Raw genomic sequence first — 22,063 nt, forward strand, 5'->3', positions numbered from 1 at the left:
TTTGTTCCAGTAAATCTGTGTCAAAATCATAATTTAAACATTTCATGCTTCAAATCTTGAATTTGGAATGGTTTTTAATTTTATATGATTTCGATAGATTGATTTGTTAGATTTTTATTTGATTAGTTTTATATTTTATTATTCATTAATAGGGAAAAAACAAAGAGAACCACATAATATAAATATTGACCATATTTTTCTGCTATTATTATTTTAGTAACAATATAGGGTTTATATTGGGTCATAAATAACATATGCTTGTAATCTATTAATTACATACGTAATAGACTGCAATATTATTCATTAAGATATAGGAAACTCATAATTAATCGATTGGTTTAGTTGCTCTAATTATTTGATAATTTATCTTAACCAAAAATTGGACAATGTCTTAGTTAAACCAATTCGTTTTAGCACTTGTTATTAATTACATCACCTATATTAAAATCTTGATAAATAAAAGGACTAAATTAGTCATGCCTAGAAGTATTATACCTTTTTTCCAACAAAAGGCTATACTAGACTAAGAAGAATCCAAGCCTGCTAGCCAAGACAATGGAACTTAAACCATAGCTGAAGATAGACTTCTAGCACCGCGTGCTAACTTGTGAGCCTTTGTATTTTGTGCCCTTGAAATATGTTGGATGACAAAGTTGGGGAAAAATGCTTACATTGTAGGAACTCTTTCATATGTGTAGTGAACTTCGGCCATTCTGTTGGTGTAGACATCATCTTCACCAGTTGAGAACAGTTTGTTGCGAACATTACTTCTGAGTGAAGGGTCTTCATGCACTCCATCGTCTAAATCATTGCTTCACATTCAGCATGCAAAGGTGATAGACTTTTGTGAATATTCATAGCTCCCATCATAAATTCACTTGCTCCTTGTTTCCTGCAAAACCATCATTGTCCTGTAAAGAGATCATTTTCTTTCCAGGAACCATTGATATAGCACCATTTCATATTATTGAGGTCTAAACTCCCATGTATTATAGAAATGTGTCTCACTACTGGAGAGGCCTCAAATTATGCTTCTGACCTCAATGTTCTTTCAATTTTTACCATTCGAAGAATGTCTGGTGGAGTTTTTGTTTTGTTCCGAAAGATTTTTTCATTACAATTTTTCCAAATATACCACATTATCTATGGGAAGAACCTCAAGTCTGGTTATTTCAGTATTCTCGAGAATAAATAGTCCATGTTGGTAAAAATTGATGAGCTTGGAAAATTCCAGGATAAGATGGGATTTTTAAAGAACCCAAATTTGAAGTGCTACTAGACACTCAAAGAGTACATGGTTTATCGAATCGTCTTCGAATCCACAGAGTGGACATTATGTATCACATTTAATACCCTGAGCCCGAAGATTCTTTGTAACAGGCAATGTACCCGATAAAACATGCCAAACAAAATGTTTTAGTTTTGGAGAACATTATAATTTCCAAGAAAAAGCCAGAAGAGCTTTCGTATCTAACCTATACTAAAAGGAGGATATACTCAACAAAGAAGGTGTCCACATAGGATCAAAAAATCAACCAATAGAAAGATATTTTTTTTGCCACGTCAGCACTGCTCCAAAACCTAATGTTCTTTGTTTTGATCGTCTCCGACTATTGAACTTCGTTTCAATCGAAAGACTGGATGAGATTGTACCAGGAAGTGAGGGAGCTGAGTCAAATCGCTGATGAAAGATCTCTGAATCAAAACCCTAATTCCTCAATCCCGATCCTTTCTCTCTCGATCTTAGTCGAATCCCCCAGCAGCGAAGATGGTTTTAGCGGAGCTCGGCAGGCAGATCGCCAGCGCCTTGCAGAAGATGAGCAATGTGATGATCATCGGTTTCCAATCTGAATGGGAAGATCGAAGAGGGAGGGGAAGCGAACTTTGTCAAGTTTCTAAAGGACAAACGGGTTAGTGTTCAAGGAAAGGTCAGAGCATTGGTTTTTAATTCAGTCTGATTTTATGTTAAGTGATCTTTGACTTTTGTTCCAAACTCTGCGGTAATGTTACTTACATCTTTACAAATCTATTTTTCGCCTTGGATACAAAAACATGAATCTTATGCTATACTAAAGTCCTACATTACTTATATTGTTCCAGTTATATTTGTGATCACTGAGCAGAATAATTTTCTCATATTTGAGGATCGCAAGTTAGCAGACAGTGGTGACACTGTCACTATGCAGTATGCAGGGTAAGTTTTCCACGTTATTTCACTTATTGTTGTCTTTCATTGATGTATTTTCAAGTTTTCATCAAAATTTATATGTTGTAATTTATTTGCAGAGGCGTCTTTAAGATATTAGAGTGGGCTGGTAGTATAAACACTATCATAATATCAGGTCCGTGAGGCATGAATCTTGGATGGCCCTGGCCTCAAGTCGAAGGTTATATTTCTATATCACTTTAGTCTTCACTAAAATATCATTGATTCTTTCATTGTTACAAATATGTTTTGGGCACTATGGTTGAAGGGTTTTGCTTTGTGGTAAGGGTCTGCTTTTTCTAGCTAAATTAAGCTATTATGGTAACCTTGCTACAGGAGACTACATTGCAACAGCCGTGAAATCGCAGAGGATCATTCTGATTTCGTGATGGCTTCATAGGATTTATCTCGGTTAACCCGGCTTCTTGGAGATGTGGATTTCTGCCGATAGCTCGCTCCAATCAAAGATGGAACCATTAGCAGCGAGATTGGAAAACAGGTTAGTTCAACTCACTTTCAATCTAAAAATGTATCATCTTTTTCATTCAAATCAATGCTATGTATTCCATTTTTGTATATACTGTTTGAGCTATTGTCCAAAGTTGAAACTTTCCAAGGAATGATAAAAGCAAAAGACTTGGTTCAGGCTCAGAGAAAAATATACTCTACTCTCCTACTGGTCATTTTGAAGCTTCATTGAGAACATATTCATGTTTACTTTAAGTGATATTTGCTTCCGTGTGATATATGCCGCAGATAATTGATCATGTGGAAACTGAGAAAATAGTTATGGAAGTGGTCTCCAAACCAGTTTGAGCAGTACCTAAGTGGCAAACCCACGCTTGAAGACTTTTTCCCTGGTTAGATATGGCTGATGCGACCAGCCCTTTGTCGAGAGCCCACTAAAAATTTAAAGTTTCGACGACTGTGTTATTTGTTTTCATTTTTATGTCCTGCAAGTGAAATAGCACATTAAAAAATTGTTAGTCTAAACATATCAAGTGGTCTTACATATTTAATGTGTTTTTTCATGATTGGCATCAAAGATTTTCGTAATAGTGGCCATATGAGAAAGTAAATTTAGATTTTTCTTTAAAAGAGAAAGTAAATTTTGATTAAGAATATCAAACATCCCTCTACCTTAACATGTTCCATAGAAATTTATTTACTTTTTAATTTTAGACAGAAGAAGCCTGTGGGATGTTTGTTTGGTTTTTAATTTATGAGCCAGGTTTTTAATTCTGAATTTCTTTTATAATTATCCCTATTCTGTTAAACTTTGAATGTTTCCAGTACCTTAATTTAATAATATACACGGATCTTAGCTTAGTTTATCAAACAAAATTTGGTCATACAAACTCAAACTTGGATTATAAAAATTAAACCTTCAACCGTAATCATATAATAATTCCTTGCGATGATGCATCAACGTTGTAACATAGAAATACCACAACATACAAAAATAACCCATGCATCACAGTCATAACAAAGAAACATTAAACCCACCAAGCAATCAACGAATTTCAAAACATAATATACAAAAATTCACCCCTATGTTTAAATATAAGCATCAAACCAACAAAGATTAAAAAAATACAAACACACAAAAAAACAAAATAAAACAACAATTATATAACACATAATGATTCAATAAATGAATGTAACTTCATCCAAAATTATAGCACATGATATCTTTTTAACATCATACCTATATTATATTCTAATTTATATTTTTGTTCCATAATAAAATTATTGTAAAATTTTAAAAAAAAATAGATTACTCAGTAAAACTAATGAAAAGAAAAAAAAAGAGAAGGTAATAGAATATTTTTAAAAGTCACTAATTCTACTCTGAAACTGAATAATAATATTGTTAAAAAATGTTCTAATCACTTTGGATGGTATAGTTCATTTAATAAATGTTTTAATACAATCTACGTCAATTTAAAAATATTTTTTACCGTGAAGCAATTATTTATTGTTCTTATTAACTAAAACCAATAGATTTTTTTTTTAAATAAGATAATTCATAATCTATACATTCAATCTCAAATATAATTCCCATTAATTTAATATTATTTACTGATTATTATGATGATAGAAAATCATTCAAAAATGAAAATGAGCCTTCTATTTTTATGATATTTTTTATTAAGCAAACAAGGTTTCTTAACAAAAAAAACAACAAAAAAGTATGAGTTAATATTATTGTCAATTGTTTAGAAATTTGGTGTAGACAAAACTGATCGCTTAACATAAACCAAATGAACATAAAAAAAACTTTCAAAAAAAATATATTTGATGCTAACAAGTAAGTCACATTCCGCGCGTAGCGCGGACCCGTCCTAGTTTGGTCTAAAAGTATATTGTTGAGGCCTCCCATCAGGGTAAAATTTGTCCAAACGATAAGAGTTTTTGATGATTATGTATTGTTTGTAACGGCACGTAAGACGATAGGTTAATTGGAAAGTAAAGAGACATAACATAGGATAAAATAATTTCAGGTATATACTATATTGTATTATGTATGTTGTATTTAGAGAGATATTTTGGTATGTCAAAATTAATTGTCATTTGGTAAAATTCGGTTATGGTTAGTGATTGGATTTCCGAAATAATTGGTAAGCAAATTGTATCAATGTAATAGAGTGATATATCTAATATATATATTTGGTCAAAATCTAATATCTAATATATTATTCACGAAAAAAATGAATGGATACAAGTACTTAAATGATAATCTTTTATTAGTAGATAAAAATAAGATTTTAAACTAATAGATTATATACAAACAGATTCTAATAACATAATTAAAATAATCTAATAAAAATTAGTAAAATCTATTTATTGGTTATATCAGTAGTTCAACCGGTAGCCGAATTCTGAGTTTCAATGGTTTTTTGCAGAATTTTAAATAATATTTTTTTCAAAAATTCAAACCGGATTATATATCGGATCATCGGGTTTACCGGTTTGACTGCGGTCCGGGTACGATTTAACACTGATCAAAACTTATGTTTCATACCGTTTATGTTTAGCTAATGGCCTTAGTCGAATGATCAGAATAAAGAAACACAATATGTTGTACAAGTTTTATTAATCAAAATCAGATGGAAAGAAAAAAAAAGGAAACACAATATATTTGAAACGGGCCTCGGGCCATATTAAATGTGTATCTTGACGGGCGACGCAGTGACGTCTGGCTCTCTTGATTGGAACCACATTTACCTACAGGTGTATACACTATTTGGATATTTGAAAAGGAAATTTCAAAAACAATTGTCTAGCGCTGTACCAAGTACCAACTACAAAAAGTCGTATTAACCGGTACTGAGTAGTGACTAATGACTAATTCAATCATCAAAAGGACAGTTTGTAAATTATAAATCATTCTCTTTTTCAGCAGCAGGCCACGCTATAAAAAAGGCACAAAACTTCTCTTTATGATTATAGACAAGAAAATGATGATCAAAAATGTTCAAAGCGCAGTCAGAGTCCATAAAGGTGCAAAAGATGTACCTCTTCAGTCACCAGGAGATTACATTAGCCCCGAGATCTACAGATTCAACAGACAAAAATATCTCAGAAGCTACACGTTCGAATGCTACGACGGTGAAGACCACTTGTCGGCCAAGAAACAGAGGAAGTGGTTCAAGAACAAGAAAAAGGTCATGACGATGAAAAAGACGAGCGACTCTCTTGGCCACTCGCTCAAGACATGTCTCAGGCTCTTGTTCTCTTGCTTTCATGTCTGATCCTTATATGTGTACCATAAATATTTTCCCCTCTCTTTTCTTTTTCCTTTTGATCGCAATTTCAAGCTATCTTCACTTTGTCTTGGGAATAATGTCAAATAATGATCCATGTATAAGTATAACCAAACTGAATTCAGAAAATCATTTCCATTTTGGGATTCAGAAAACATGTATCTATCTTTTGTTGATTGGATATACTTTTGAAATTTAACAAACGTGATTTATCTGTTCCGATATTTTTTGGCATGGGGTTGCATTTTAAAATATGTGCAATATGTTTACGAGTCCAACGAGGGAGATAATTTATTTTTTTGTTTATCATAAAGTTTTAGTTAATTTATATGAGCCGGCACAGTCGCATTCTCAGAAAATTTCTTTAATAAGACTTATTTATGCTATATAATACAAACAAATAGTATATCGCAAGTTCAGAGAGTTGACTCACGTTTAATGTATACACAAGAATACAATGTCATCGCATATTTATAACCCAAAAAACAAAACAATTTCAAGGATAAGATCAGCTTGTCGTTTAGTTTGGAAAGATACAAGTAAAGAGGAGAGAAAGAGACGTGTACTGGTTTAGTTGGTCCATCCCGATCAATGGCCAGATAAACAGTAATCAAACTGATCCTTAGGTTATAGTATATTTTCTAATACAGTTAATATGTTCTTGAAAATATGATCTCTACTTCTGTCAGTTTTCTTTAAAATGATAGACTGAACAGACACGTCATCTTCAGCACTGATCTATTTCTCCACCTTCAAATCTGCTGGTACTTTTGAACGTAGATAACTCTTGTTATCACTTGTTTTTTTTTTTTTTGCCATCTTATTTTATTAAAAAGCCAAAGCCCACATAGTACAAGGACCATTCAAAAAACATACAACTGATACAAAACTTATACTATAGCACAAAGTAAAAGAGATAACAGTTGGGCTTCGAAGCCCAGTAACACTAAACGTTGACCAAACAACAACACTCGACAAACATACGTCGAGATTCTTATCGAGAATATGACACGTGGTTAGCCCTCAACCAAACGAGGTACACACGTCATCCAGGCCTTCCACTTTCCTCACCCCTAGAGAGCACGCCGGAGAAACTAAACGGCGCCGATAAACACACCGGAAACTAGAAACTGCATCACAACCCTTCAGTGCCTGGAATCCTTAAGCGGAGAGCATCATCGATCAATTCGAGATCTCATCCACAGCCTCCAAGCCACCAAATCCGAGATTAAAACCAGCCCCACGGATTAAAGAAATCAAGCAAAGACCGATTAAACCCAGAAATAAAACAACCAACACTAACAGAAAAGCTAAGCGCCGACAAACCATCACCGAAGAAAAAGGTGTGGTCTCCGGAGTCAAAGCCGGTCGCCCATCAATCGAAAGATGCGACACCGGAGCAGGGGCCGGACATACAACACCGCCGGAGCCGTCTATGCCGGGAAGAGAACGCGAGAATCGAAGATTAAATGTCGCCATAAAACAACTTTTCCCGACCGACGGTGGTACAGAGAAACCACACCGCCGGTCGGAGATCGCGATTCCAAAAATCTTTTCTAGAGAGAGGTCAGAGGATTTTTTTCTCTCTCTTGTTATCACTTGTTAATGCTATCTAAATTTATTATAACATATTAAACATGTATATAATATTCAATCATTTTCAGAATAATAAAATTTTAATGGGTTTGCATAAAAAATTAATGGGTTTAGATTAATACATGATCCATAAGGCGCATTATTAAAGGCCCGTTAAGAGCAATACTTCATATTTGGCTAGCCCACAGTATCAAACTATCAATTAATTGAATACACTCTCTTTCTGCTTGCTAAAATAAACTAAAATGATTTAAAGGACGAAAGAAACCAAAAAAACATGCATATCTCGTAATTTGTGAGCTGATGTCCGACGTTATTCTGAAATCGAGGAGACGAGTAAGCTCCGAAAGAAAAGGTAATGTCAATATGTTAATTTACCATTACCAAAAACTCTTTCTTTTGTTACCGTAATGAACTCTTACTCTCTCTTACAAAATCGCAAATAAATTAATCTAATATGCAACCCAAAACATCGGATCGGATACGCAACGTTGTAATTTAATATTTTGCTTTCTTTCAAAAATGAAAAAAAAAATATAGTTGAAAATGTGAAGACAATCTAAAGTCAGAAGAAGGGCAGGAAGACAAACTTTACTTATGCCTTCACACGTCCTCCCAATTTTCTTTTAACAAAAAAAGAAAAATGCTTTTTATTTTTTCTCGTGTGAGAGTGTGATTCTTTGACACAAGGAAGCCGACTTCTCAGACACAAACAAATTTTCCGGACATCCGCATTTGTCAATTTTTCCCGTCTCTTGTCTCCATAAAAAAAAAACTAAGAGTGAGAGAGAGAGACAAATAGCAAGAGCACAAAAGCTATCATACTCTTCCAACGTGTGAATGTTCACTTTACTTTCATTTCTTTTGAGGTCAGTTTTTTTCACTTCTGTCTTCTTCCTTCTTTCTTTTACTCTGTTGAGAGGGTCGACGAGCTATTTCCCCACGAGAAGTATCGTATAGCACTAAATGTCTCCCAAACTATGACCTCATGCTATTTATCTCCGAAAAAAAAATTTGAAATCTATTTCACCATGAAAATAAAGTTTCATCTTTATCTCCACATGAATCTAAAGATTGCAATCGAAAATCCCATGGAACTCAAATGAAATTGGTTTACTGTTTTTAAGCAAACCATAAACCGTTTTAACCCAATGACTAACCGATTATAAGATCCAATTACAACTCAAAACTTAACTAAAAATCCTAATTTTATAACCCGAACAAACAAATTTCCCCCAAATTAAAGTTCTCTCATTTCACAAATCATGAAAAGGAAAAAAAAATTCAAACTGAACCTAGATATTGAAATCAGGAGGAATCAAGAGAGATAACAAATGTCGATGGCCCTTGGCTGTTTTTGTTTTGGCCCAGATTGAAATCAGCAACTCCCTGTCTTACTTCATGTGTGACTCTCGAAAATTTTGGCTTTATTTTCTAAATTATTTTGTTGTTGTTGTTGTTGTGCTTCGTTGTTCTTTCTGCTGATGTGTGTTCTTTATTTGTTTGGTTAAAGCTTTGTTTTTGTTTGAATTTAAGACAGTGAACATAGCTGTGAACTTATTCTGAGAAGAAACATCAAATAAACATTCACGCCTAACTTTCTTCTCCATGGAAAACTTAAGAAATTAACTGAGCAAAATTACTTTTTTGAGAGACTCATGCGTTGAAATTGAAGATTTGGGTTCGGTTTTATTTCTGGTCAAGATTTATGTTTGGTCGGGGTTTATTTGATTATGGTTTAGTTTAGTCCGGTTTATTATCTGAGATTGAAGATTTTATATTGGTTTTACAAAACCATGACAAAACCAAGATATATGGAGAAATAGGTTTCAAACTTTTTCCTCGGGGATAAATAGCACGTAGTCATAGTTTGGGAGACATTTGGTGCTATATGATACTTTTCGTAGGGAAATAGTATTTGGAATTTTTATGCCCTTGCTGCTGCACTGCCCCCACCCACTATAATCCTTATTTGGATGCATTCGACCATGTCCTTTGGCTTTTCAGTAAAGCGATATTGTTTTTATTTTTCTGCAGGCAGATTAAGTGTTCGTTGAAATGTCTGACTGAACCCATCTCCTACTATGTTATAGCCGCTGCTTCCATTTGGTAACTTTTCTTGGACTCTATTCATATTATTAATTAGAATATTAAGATATAAAGTTAAGTAAGATAAAGAATGTAAATTGCATGCCAATGGGGCCATGTGATTCAAGAAGGAACTGTGGAGGAGATAGAGAGGGGAAGGTCAACAACTCAGACTTGTTTGCCCAACTAGCCCAAGAAATATAAGAAGAAAAACCCACAAATTGGTTAAACTAATATTCCTTTTTCATTATTAAGTTAGTCTTTAGTGGTTAAAAAAACTCATGGATTTTGAATATGATCATCAGCTAGTCTATAGGGCAAATATCAAAATACACATATCAAAAGTTGGGTGTTACTTTAATACACATGTACATTGTATATAATAATGTTTATTTAGTTTGGTTACCTTAATAATCCCCACAGTAACTTTACTTTACTTTTGAAGGCAAAACACTTTTGTCACTTTGTCTATTTTTAACTATCTATGTAGATCTCTAGCTCCCTCTTTTTTTTTTCCGATTTGGTTGGGTCTTGTACACACTGGAGAGTGGTGATTGTCTTTTTTGACACGTGAGTCGACTCTCTCTTTTCTCACCATCATTTCCCTGAAACATGAGCCATGCCCAACTTTTCTTCTTCAGTTGAAACCAACCCACGCTTATTTTGTCCCTTTTAATGTTTAAAAGCTCCCTCCTTTATCGCTAAAGGATATAGAAGTTTCGCTTGTTTTATAGTATCCGTTGGTGTCTTACAGGTGAAGAAGATTCACTTAGCTTTTCCACAAAAGTCCCCACCTTTTCAGGCTATCTCCGCTTAAAAGTTAAAGCTGGAGTTTTTTAATAGGCCATGCGGTTACTGCTTCGATCTCTTGAAGCATTTCCTGTAACTCTTTTGGTTTCTCCATCTCCTGGGAACTGATAAGGAGAAAGCTACTTTGTGGTAATTTAAAAAAAAACAAATGGGATTTGGAGTTGGTGGAGGTAGTAGAATGTTGGATTTGAGGATGGTTCAAAGCCACAAGCGTTCAAAAAGGTAAGCTGTCCACTCTATTGTTCGTTATTTAACAACTACTACTTTGTAGATTGCTCTAAACGTGTCCCTCTATTTGTCTGTTAATTGAATCCCTTGCTGCTGCGATGGGTCACACAATAAACTGAAAATCTGAGATTTATGGATCATGCAGATAAATTAAAGTTTTTTTTGTTGCCCTGAACAAGATAATGCGTCTGTTAAAACTTTTAAATTTGCTAGTGTAATGGATGGAGAATTAATGAAAACTTTATTCTGATACTTGATGGATTTAAAAGACATTCTTGTTAAATGTGTATGTGGTGGTAAAAGAATAGCAACTCTGTATTTTAGTATTGGGTTTTTATTCATGCAACCTGTTTCCAAAAGGTTAAATAAAATCTCTTGAGTATCTTTATGCACAGTGCCAGCTTTCCAGAAAAGAAAAGAGCTGAGGGAGATCAACCTTCTTCGAATACTTCTTTTGAAGCCTCTCAACGCATCAAGCTGGTGAGTACAATCACTTTCTTTCCCATTCTTTTAAAGTGTATTGGTATTTGTTAAAGAACAGCCTAAGACGCTGAGACATGATTCTTGCCTTGTTGGATTTATCTTTATGTTTCTTTTGACTAATAAGCATCTTTTTCTCTCTCTCTTTCTACCCCAAGCTGCTTTTTTTTTCCTTTTTGCGTCTTTTTTGTGAAAGCCTGCCTTTACACAAATGCTTCGCTATTCTTCTTTGTATCCTTCTTACTTGTCTTGTACTTAAAAAAAAAACGAATTCCCTTTCTGGTATTAAGTTGTTAGAAATTAAACTCTCTAAATTAGAGAGTCCCAAGCTGTTTCTTTATAAAACCTATTCTGAGACAGGTTATCGTTTTATGGAATTTGTCTGACTTGGTTTATTAGGACATGGGTCGTTCAAATGAATCAGCCAAAGACAAGCCTAATCAGTATCACTCAATCACCGAAACTTCATTGAAGCAAGAGGTAAATGTGTTGTACGCTTTGTTTTTACTTGGTAATAATCATGTCCTTATTCCTGTGGTTGGTTGGAATCACAGATTGACCAGCTCGAGACAAGACTACAAGATCAGTTTAAGGTTCGTTGTGCATTTGAAAAGGCATTAGGTTATCCAACAGCTTCTTCGTATATGTTGTCTGAATCAAACGACATTCCTATGCCCAAGGTCAGTCACTTAACTGTATCTATCTTTTTGGAAACGAGCTCTGTGCAAGTCTAAAGATACGTTATTCCTTTCTTCTTCAGCAAGCTATTAATTTGATCAAAGACATTGCTGTTCTGGAGATGGAAGTTATACATTTGGAACAATATCTTCTTTCATTATATCGAAAAGCCTTTGACCAGCAAATCTCTACTGTATCCCCAAATCAAGAGAAGGAGAAGCCGAAGCCTCCTCCTGCGACAACCCCTAGAAGGCGTTTAGGCTTTTCTGAAGAAGATGATCCCCTGCTTGATGATGACGATCAAAATCAACCAAAGGAAACCCAAATGGAGTCAAGTTTTCACCGTAGCCACTCGCAGCGTTCATCATTTGAGAGTAGAAAAGCATCTCCAGAAGAGTCTTGGAGTAAAGCCACCCGCTCTTGCCACTCCCAGCCGCTGTATGCGCAGAAGGGAGAGAATCTAATCAGTCTAGCTGAACATCTCGGCACTCGAATCTCAGATCATGTTCCAGAGACGCCCAACAAGTTGTCTGAAGGGATGGTCAAGTGTATGTCAGAGATATACTGCAAGCTCGCAGAGCCAGCACCTTCTGTACTACTACATGAAGGACTTTCATCGCCAAACTCGTCTTTATCATCAAGGAGTGCTTTCTCGCCCTCCGATCAATACGATACATCGAGCCCTGGATTAGGAAACAACAACTCCTCCTCGTTCGATGTACGTTTAGACCACTCTTTCAATGCACAAGGAGAAAAGGAGGACTTCAGTGGACCTTACAGCAACATGGTTGAAGTGCTTTGCATTTACAGAGACACCAAAAAGGCCAGTGAGGTCGAAGATCTTCTTCAAAACTTCAAGTGAGTCGCTTTGAGATTGATGAGGGTAGAATTTGATTGTATATTTGTATGTGAATTTTTAGCATCTTGGCATGTTTAAACTCTCGCAGGTCGCTTATCAGTAGGTTAGAGGAAGTCGATCCAAGTAAGTTGAAGCATGAGGAGAAGCTGGCGTTCTGGATAAATGTGCACAATGCACTTGTGATGCATGTAAACTCCTTTTCTTCAAATAATCAAGTGTCAGTTTTGTCTCTTAAGACTCTTTATGGCAATTTATATCAATCTCTGTATAGGCCTATTTAGCATATGGGATTCCACAGAACAATGTGAAGAGAGTGCTTCTGCTACTCAAGGTAACAACATCTCTTGCACAGAGAAAGACGCATTCATGAACCATCCTTTCCTTTCCCTCTGTCTTGTAATTTGTGGTGTTTTTTTCGCATTTTCAAAAGGCTGCATATAACGTTGGTGGACACACGGTTAGCGCGGAAGCAATACAAAGCTCAATTCTTGGTTGCAAAATGTCTCATCCTGGACAGGTAAGTTTGAGAGAGTTTAAATGTTAAGCTTCAAAGCACAAACCTAGAGTATTAAAAGGCGTTTTCTTTTCATTCTCTTTTAGTGGATTAGATTGCTATTTGCTTCAAAGAAGTTCAAAGCAGGAGATGAAAGATTAGCTTTCGCAATCGATCATCCAGAACCTCTCCTACATTTTGCACTTGCTTCAGGCAGCCACTCCGATCCCCCGGTATTTTTTTATCACTAAGAGAATCATTGAAACAACTTTTAATTAATCAAACGCCAATTAAAAGAGCTGAAGCCTATTGTTTTTGTTTTGATACAGGTTCGTGTATATACACCGAAGAAGATCCAGCAAGAGCTAGAAACGTCGAAAGAAGACTACATAAGAATGAACCTAGGCTTACGCAATCAGAAAGTTCAACTGCCAAAGCTTGTGGAGACGTTTGCGAAAGAGTCCGGTTTATGTTCGGCGGGTTTGAGGGAGATGGTTAACCGGAGTATACCGGAATCTTCGAGAAAATGTTTTAAGAGGTGTCAATCTGGTAGTGGTAAATCACGCAAGGCCATTGACTGGATCCCTCACAGCTTTACATTCAGATATCTTATTTTTAGAGAAGCTGCCAAATGAAACAAATTATTCATTCATATAAATGTGTGTCAGTGTGTATATATAAAAGATCGTTGTCTATGATTGTCCCCATCTTTTAATCATAATAATGTTCTGTTTCGTCTGGATGATTGGATCTTCTTGTTTCTTCACAGTTACTTAGCACGAAGGAAAGGATAGGAAACTCATTAGTATTATTGTTATCATAGCCAGTTAATTTTTCTTGTAAGTACATGTTTTTCTTCTAATATGGCTTTGGCACATGAGCACTGCCAAGCTCCTTTGAGTCTCACACCACACGACGTGTTTATAGACCCCGCACGTGTGGTTTACGGCCCACTAAATTCTTTGTTGATATTCGAATCCTAAGCTTCAACGCCTTATTTAATTTCTTTTGTTTGTTTTAAAGGCCCATTAATGCTGATTAGGGCCAATGGATCCTGCCTTCTTCGCCTCACATATTCCAGTTTAGTCAAACTCATACTAGTAAACTTCAGTAAATGTTTGCTCGTTCTATGTCTAACCGAAACAAAAAATCTGATACTTAAGACTTTTGAAATTACTTCACATACTGGTAGCTATGCTTTCATGATCAAGTCACTTGTACATCCAAATCACCGAACTAACTCTTTCTCTTTGCATACAAGTCTCAACAAAGAAATTGAAAATTTCAATGTTCAATAGCGTATAGTCCAGTCATAAATGCAGCACGAAAGGGAAGTAAAATGGACCACAACTTCCATCAGAACATATCTGTCAAAACGTTAAATCCTTCCTTATCTTAATGCAAAGCGCCTTAGTTTTCAAAATTATTTTAGATACAACAGTGCTTGGTTTGGTCGAGTACATTGGACCAGAATCTAGCTATAATCACAAGCTGATTTGCTGGTTATAAACAACTTTTTAGAGAGAGAGAGGAAATGTAGAGAGAGAATTCTCTCTGCAGATTTTAGATCTAGATTCAAAATTTGAATCTTTTTCTCCTTGTTTTTTCATCTAAGCTATGTATGGAGCAGAAGAAGATCTCCTATCTTGAAGCCACCGTCTGTGCTCGTCCGTCTTGTCGCTCCATTCTAAATCTCGTAAGAATCAGCTCAACCTTCTCATGGCTCCTTTGGTGATTTCGTCTTTTCAGTCGCAACTCCGCCCTCCGGCTCGACTCCGCACTCCGTCTCCTCCGTCTGTCTCGACTCCGCACTCCGTCTCCTCCGTCTGTCTCGACTCCGCCCTCCGTGTCCTTTGTTTCCACTCCGCCCTCCGACTCGGAGTCCCGACTCCACCCTCCGACTCCTCTGATTCGACTCCGCAATCCGTCTCTTCCGTCTCGACTCCGCCCTGCATCTCATCTGTCTCGACCCTGCCCTGCGTCTCCTCCGTCGAAACTCCAAGTCCATCATCCCCCTGATCCGCCACCGTGTACGTATCCCCCTGTGCTACCTGAAGCTCGCTCTCCGCCAAAACCACCAGACCCTCCTGACGTACCGTTCAATCTCGTGCTTCTTCTGATGTCCGACACAGCCTCTTCTCAACTGGTCTCAAAAACTCCTAATTTGAAATCCCTTATGCTGAATCTGGTGCCTGTGTTCAGTAATGGTGTTATTTCTCTGGTGTGTGTTGATGACACAAGTTTTGTCTCAAAGTGCTTGTCTCCTGCAGTATGCAGTGTGTTCCTTTACTGGTGCGTTGATTGGAGTCTTCACCGTTTCTCACCCAGAGATTTCATATATCCGCCTCTCCCGTTCATTATGCTTGTCATTGTGGTTGTTGATTAAACAATGGGTTGCTCGATCCCCATCCCCAACTCCATCTCCGTCTCTCTTCCTCTTCCATTAATCCAGGTGTTATCTCAGAGATTTTTAAACTTAATATTAGGTGATGAGTTGATATCATTGGTTTGGTATCTTGAACTCTCCGTTGATCTATCTCTGTTTTTCGCTTTGGTGCGCCCCTTTACTGCAGTATGCAGTCCCTTTACTGCAGTATGCAGTTCTATTTCTGTGGTATTCAAGTCCTTATGTGCTCAGTGGCAGCTTAATGGATTGATGCCTCACATATCCATTCATCATGTGAATCGGGTCGTTTACTGTCCGGTTTCTGCTTTTATGGAATTTGTTCTTCTCCCAATTTCATCATCTACTTTATGTGGTTTTGGTGTAGGGAATGTATTGTTGAAGATTAGAGATACTTCTAACACTGAAGTACTAATCAAAGGCTTTGTAGCCATGTTGAAGATTGTTGATTGTGCACTTGTTGCTGCTTCAATGTTGGGATTTATATCACTGCCCGTGGTCACTAATTTCCAAGGCTTCATCTTACTTTACAGCTCGATGGTCGCTGAGATTAGAGGACTTCTCGACATCATTAGTTGTTTAAGTGCTTTGTATGCCCCTATCTTTCTATGTTGCATTTGCTTCCTTGTAATAGCTGTTTGTTGTTTGCCATGGATGGCTTTGTCTTCGTGTATGCACACTTTCTCCATTTATGGAGAGTAACTTTTATAAGAGTAAGGTTTGATCAAAAAAAAAAAAAAAACAACTTTTTAGAGATTCATTAAGACGGACATTTATGTGTGAGAAAAACAATTAAACCTACGGGAACATTGCACTGCACTGTATGAAGATTGGAATCACATCACACTGGATTAATATACCATTTCTCAAAATCTAATGGCAAATTTGTTTTTTTTTTCTCCGTAAAAAGAAAAAAGTCAAACGTCTCTAATTACAACTTTATACGTCTTTCAAAAGACTAATTTGACCCTACTCGGCGATCGTGCTTAAGTTCCTCGTAAACCTTCCGCCACGTACGTTTGTCTTCACTCCGACGATGTTTTTCGAGTTATCGCGGTCGCCGGCAACCCAACCGACTCCCCCGCTCTTGGTCAGCGCCGAGCTCGCTTTAACAGCCAAAGCTGCCATTTCCTCCGCCCTTAGCGGATGATTGAGCCACGTCAGCGGTAAAACGAAGTAAAGCTGTCCAGATCGTAGCTCCTCGTCGCCGGAGACGGCTGAAACGGCGTCGTCGAAGTCCATTTCGTCTGAGTTGCAGACAAAACTCGACGGGTATTTCTGCAAGATCTGCCAGACTTTGACCGGAGTTGAGAACTCTTGTAAAGTCCCGTCGAGCAGTATCAGCTTCGCCGAATCTCCCCTCATACTTTCACGTGAAACGCACGCTCCCATTTTTTGTTTACGTCTTTCGAAAAAACAACAACTCTATTAGTTGACTCTCGAGTTTGAGGTTTTGTAAGAGAAGATAGGATAGTTTGATGTTGTATTTGTGAAAGAGACGACCTTGGGACGAGTTTTTATATATGAATAGCGAGGAAGAGGAAGACAACTAGCCTCGAGAATCTTTGAGTCCACGTCAGATTTGTCTTGTAGTAATCACAATGGAACATGACAGCTCACGTTTGGTTTTATTTATTGTTTGCCAAATGATTTTACAGAACGGACCCTCGAGTGGAGGGTATTTCGGGAAAGAAGGAGAGATTAACGTGGCCAAGATGAGAGAGGAAGGAGCAGCATGACCGGCAAAGCAGACGAGATTGAGTTAGCCGGGGAAGTTTCGCGTCTCCGGTGGGTGGGTTAAGATTAGATCTCTCACGTTAAGACTAGGGACTGCCTGACTACCATGTGAGAGTGGACCCCATCAGTGTTCTGGGCCCGTTAGATTCTGTTGGACCCTTTTAGTAGATACAAGAGTCACCTAGCTTGACTGCTTTTTATTTTGCATGAATGTGGCATTAATGAGAACGTTCCCAAAATTATCGAGTGCCTAGTGCTATGTTCTTATGTTGGACGGCATGCAAAAAGCTGTATATAATTGTTTATCTTGTTTTGTGTTATGTATGTATACTTCAATGCTTTTGGCTTTTGCTTTGAACGATTTGCTGAAGAGTCTTTCTTTCTAGGTTAAAGTGGACTTCTTGCTTTTTGTTTATCTATATATATATATATCAATTAAAATGGATCTGTATCGACTATAATCAATTCATTGGCTATATAATGGTTCAAAAACAAAAGGAATAGGATGAGTTAGTCTGGTGGTATACGGCTTGTGGTTGCACGTACAGTTCCGGATTCGATTCGCATTGGCCACCAGGTTTTCACATGGGTTCTTTGGCCCGAAGAAACCAACACGTGGCCTGATCCAAAGCGGTCGCCAAAGGCTTAAATCTGTCACGTGGCTAGTCTGGATCCACAAAATAGAGGTCAGGAAACTCTTCCGAATATAAAAAAAAAACAAAAGGTAAAATATCGGATTGCCCTACCACTCTATTTACTTTCTGAATATAAAATAGCTCAACCTTACTCGCACAATGTTTGTGTGAGGCTGAAATCACCCATGTCTCCACCGAAATCAAATCAGAAAATGTGTCTATCTTTTGTTTAGGAATTTTGATATTTTGGCGGATGTATCTTTTGATTGTTTTTACATACCTAGAGAACTTGTCCAAATACCCAGCCATTTAACGTATTATAAAAGAGTGGTTCGTCAGATCTAGTGGATACTAATCTCCCACGGTGGTGTGACATGCTTTCGTATGTAAGGCCAACAATAGTTATTACATGAGGTCAAACTGGACAATAATACAATTCTACTTATGTCCCAATTTGAATTATATTTGTTTTTTTTTTTAAAGAATATGAATTATATTTGTCCCAATTAACCTCTTTTTGTCAACAATTAACTCTTATTTAAAACCCAACAAATACATATATGATTTTTTATTTATACTAGATTTTTTAGCCGCGCTACGCGCAGATAAGATATTATATGTATTTCTCAATTCTAAAAAATAATGTATAATATTATATTATATTATTTAAAGAATATAAAATAATACTACGTAACATAAATATATTTTTAAAATTTTCTTTATGAAAATCATTATGTGAACATGAGTTATTGGTTGGGTTTTATCTCCCTACTTTAACTTTATTTATTTTTAAATCACTAAATTTTAACAATCATGTTGTAGCTTTACTTTTAAAAATTAAAGTCTACATCAAGTTTTTATTTAGTTTTACCAATCATGCTTTACCTTTATTTTTAAAGCTACATCAAAAAAAAATAAAGCAAAACTTTTTCTTATGTATTTTAGACAAAAACCCTACATCTTCTTTTTATAAGCTGTAGAATCTGTAAATAAAAAAAAAATCTATAATATCAAATAAATTATATAATCATAATAAAAACTTTTATAAATATGTTAATTTTGAATTTGAGTGTTTTTAAATTATTAAGATATTTGAATAATATAAATATTATTTACATATCACATTTTAAATTACAATAAATTCTGATAATTTATTAAAAAAATATTAATATAAATTATTTTAATTGATATATAAAATAATAATTTTATATATACAACGCATATTTCATATATTTTATTTTAAAATATCTACAACCTACAGCTTACAGCTACAACAAATTTAACTACATCAAAAGTCTCTGCAGAAAAAGTCTACAGTAACAACTTTACAGCTACAACCGATTTATCTACAGTTAAACATCTACAACTAAAATTTTTAAAGCCACAGTCGAACCATTCATCACGATTCACATATTTGCATAGATATATGTGATAGATGAATAACTATATTTTTATTATCACTAAATAATATATATTTATTATATAATATAAAAATGAAATTATTTATTTTGACCAATTCGATTTTTTTTCTTTTGAATATTCCATTTAAGACATATCTCAGTTTCTGTCTCCCCTGTTTTTGTTTAAAGAAAATAAAATAAAAAGAAAGTCCTTTTCAAAGTCTATCTGTAAATGGCTATGCATTCGACTACAACTCTTTGAAAGCTTTTCTAGTGTTTTAATTCTTCTTCTTCTACTTCTTTATTCTCTCTCTCTCTCATTTCCTTCTCTCACTTTCAACTCCTCTCTCATTGATTGATACACTCTCTTAAAAGACTTCACACACATCGTTTTATTCGAGCTGGCTTCTTCTTCTTCTTCCTTCTTCAGGTGGACTCTCATTCAAACTCTAGTCATTCTGTTGGATTCATCATTCTTCTGAAGTACCTGAGCTTTGATCGATTCTTGAACACAAAGAGCTCAAATAATCTTCTTTGATGGTTTCTTATTCAAGACGCCTAGCTATGTAAGTTCTCAGATCTAAATCCATCTGTAAGAATAAGAAATAAGAAAACAAAACTTTCATTTTCATTAAAAATGATTATATTATTTCCCTTTCTGCTTAGATCTACGACGTCCTCAAAATCAATTATTTCCCTTAATAAAAAGAATCATCATTTTCTTTTTCTTATTGCTTTTGAGAAAGTGTTGTATTTTCTGAAACTATTCACTCAAAAATAGAAAGTAGAGAGCTTTTATGGTATATACTGTGGAAGAAATCATCACCGTGTAATGTTCAGTTCTTACCAAACCTACGCACATAAGCTGTTAACTTTCCTTGTTCTGTCCAAATCTTGACTTTGTCCTTTTTTGTTTCCTTTTTAGATTAGATTAGCTTCGATGGATTGATAGGGCAGCAGCAGCATTTATGGGGAAAACATGTCTTCATCTTCCTCAGCAGCTTTCTTCTCAGCTAACCAATCTCCCTTTTTCTCCCCAAGATCTCTCAAACCCCAAGACCACTCCGAATCAACTCGCTCCGATCCACAATGCGACAGCTTCGATCCCCTCACCTCCAGCTCTGACCTCGTGTTTCAGAATCTCGAGCCTTCGAGTAGCGTGATCCCATGATTCCCAAGAGGAGGGCATGAATCGTCTTCCTACACTCAGACATCTTCAGTCTCGGTCTCTTACAACAGGGTGAGATGCTGCGACGTGTTCTTAGGCCTTCACGGTAACAAACCTTCCCTCCTTCGGTTCGCTGATTGGTTAAGATTTGGAGAAGACGAACAGGATGGGAGGCATTGTCTTGTGTCAACCTTACAAACCAATAAGGTTTAGAGAAGACGAAGTGGCAGAGGATTGAGCCTCGACATCTCACGTCATAGATTTAGGTTTGGGTCTTAGTTTTAGGTTTGTAAGTTAAGTGAAAACAAAGCCCAAATACAAACAAATAAAACCCAAAAAGAAAATGAAATGTTGTGATTGGTTGAATATAATTGCTGATGTGGATAGCCTAATTGCTCAGCATATTCCCCTTTTAGTATTGTGATTTTAAAAATGGGGCGGGGGGGGGGGGGGGGGGGGGGGGGGGGCGGGGCGGGGCATATACTATATATGTGCTACTGCCTTAATGTTGTTTTTGTGGATTAGTCGATTATCCTTAAGATGAAACTTACCAAGTAACATGCCTCAGAGCAGAATGATTTTAGATATAGAACATGTGATTAGATGACACGCACGCTTATAGAATGTACTGTAAGAGTATCTTGAGAACTTCTTTGGCGAGTGAATGCAAAGATTTGTACTATACTTCTCTACGAATCTGATCTCTGTAAGATAAAATTAAACAAGAAAATTAAATAATGGGCAATTGTCAATAATAGCACCTTTTGAAGTTTATGTCTCAAAAATAGCACTAGAAGGAGAAAGTCACAAAAATGACATTCATTAAAGGGTAAAATATCCCTAATACCCTTGATTTAAAATTAAATAAATAAACAAAAATAAAAAAAATTAAAAAATTAAAAATTAAAAAAATTAAAGATTATATGTTTTCAGATTCGAAATTTTATAAAAAAAATTTTGAAATTTTTTTTTCGAAATTTTTTTTTTATTTTTTTTTTTCAAATTTTCTTTTTATAATTTAAAAATACTTTTTAAAACAGTTTTTAAAATTTTTATTTTTTATTTTAGTATTTATTTTTTATAAAATTTTAAACCCTAATTCCAAAACCCCACCCCTTAACTCTAAACCCTAAGGTTTGGATTAATTAACCCAAGGGGTATAAGTGTATATTTACCTCTTTAATGAAACCTATTTTTGTGACTTTGAGCCTTGAGTGCTACTTTGGGAACAAAAACTTGATTTGGTGCTATCCTAGTCTTTTTCTCTTAAATAATTTCATTAATATATACTAATTCCAGAGGTTTAAAACATAAGAAAGATCATCTGACTTGTGATCTGCATTGTTATGTGCTGTCCCACGCCAATGTAATTGTTTGTGTTTTTTCATGTCACGAGATTTAAGAACAAGCACAGACCAATATGTTTTATTTATAAGTTAAAAACACTGTTTTGTTTTAATATTTTACACCCATGCACATTATACTACAGGGTAAGGTCCATAAGGAGCAAGGTG

At 35.7% G+C, this 22,063-nt stretch overlaps 2 protein-coding genes and 1 long non-coding RNA gene across 3 annotated transcripts; 2 read left to right on the plus strand and 1 right to left on the minus strand.

Moving 5' to 3' along the window:
• The first annotated feature begins 1,523 nt into the window (after positions 1-1,523).
• LOC106358493 lies at positions 1,524-3,271 on the plus strand. The gene is made up of 4 exons (XR_001272494.3): positions 1,524-2,194; positions 2,287-2,387; positions 2,543-2,705; positions 2,963-3,271. It is a non-coding gene; the product is annotated as an uncharacterized LOC106358493 (long non-coding RNA).
• A 6,134-nt stretch (positions 3,272-9,405) lies between these two features.
• Positions 9,406-13,966, plus strand: LOC106358492. Its single transcript, XM_013798310.3, has 11 exons — positions 9,406-9,678; positions 10,412-10,689; positions 11,091-11,175; positions 11,575-11,655; positions 11,730-11,855; positions 11,936-12,711; positions 12,801-12,900; positions 12,984-13,043; positions 13,143-13,229; positions 13,313-13,438; positions 13,535-13,966. The coding sequence occupies exons 2-11, from the start codon at positions 10,616-10,618 to the stop codon at positions 13,838-13,840; spliced, it is 1,821 nt and encodes a 606-aa protein (XP_013653764.1). The 5' UTR covers positions 9,406-9,678; positions 10,412-10,615; the 3' UTR covers positions 13,841-13,966.
• A 2,467-nt stretch (positions 13,967-16,433) lies between these two features.
• LOC106356552 lies at positions 16,434-17,662 on the minus strand. Its single transcript, XM_013796291.3, has one exon. The coding sequence runs from the start codon at positions 16,999-17,001 to the stop codon at positions 16,579-16,581; it is 423 nt and encodes a 140-aa protein (XP_013651745.2). The 5' UTR covers positions 17,002-17,662; the 3' UTR covers positions 16,434-16,578.
• Between the last annotated feature and the right edge of the window lie 4,401 nt (positions 17,663-22,063).

Source organism: Brassica napus, chromosome A7 (genome assembly GCF_020379485.1).
Source record: "Brassica napus cultivar Da-Ae chromosome A7, Da-Ae, whole genome shotgun sequence".
NCBI classification, from domain to species: Eukaryota; Viridiplantae; Streptophyta; class Magnoliopsida; order Brassicales; family Brassicaceae; genus Brassica; species Brassica napus.

Bases quoted from the DNA above. Each gene is read 5' to 3' on its own strand.
- LOC106358492 (XM_013798310.3), top strand. From the start codon at position 10,616: ATGGGATTTGGAGTTGGTGGAGGTAGTAGAATGTTGGATTTGAGGATG. The intron at 11,856-11,935 runs GTCAGTCACTTA...TTTCTTCTTCAG, and splicing joins ACGACATTCCTATGCCCAAG to CAAGCTATTAATTTGATCAA. The intron at 13,439-13,534 runs GTATTTTTTTAT...GTTTTGATACAG, and splicing joins GCAGCCACTCCGATCCCCCG to GTTCGTGTATATACACCGAA.
- LOC106356552 (XM_013796291.3), bottom strand. From the start codon at position 17,001: ATGGGAGCGTGCGTTTCACGTGAAAGTATGAGGGGAGATTCGGCGAAG.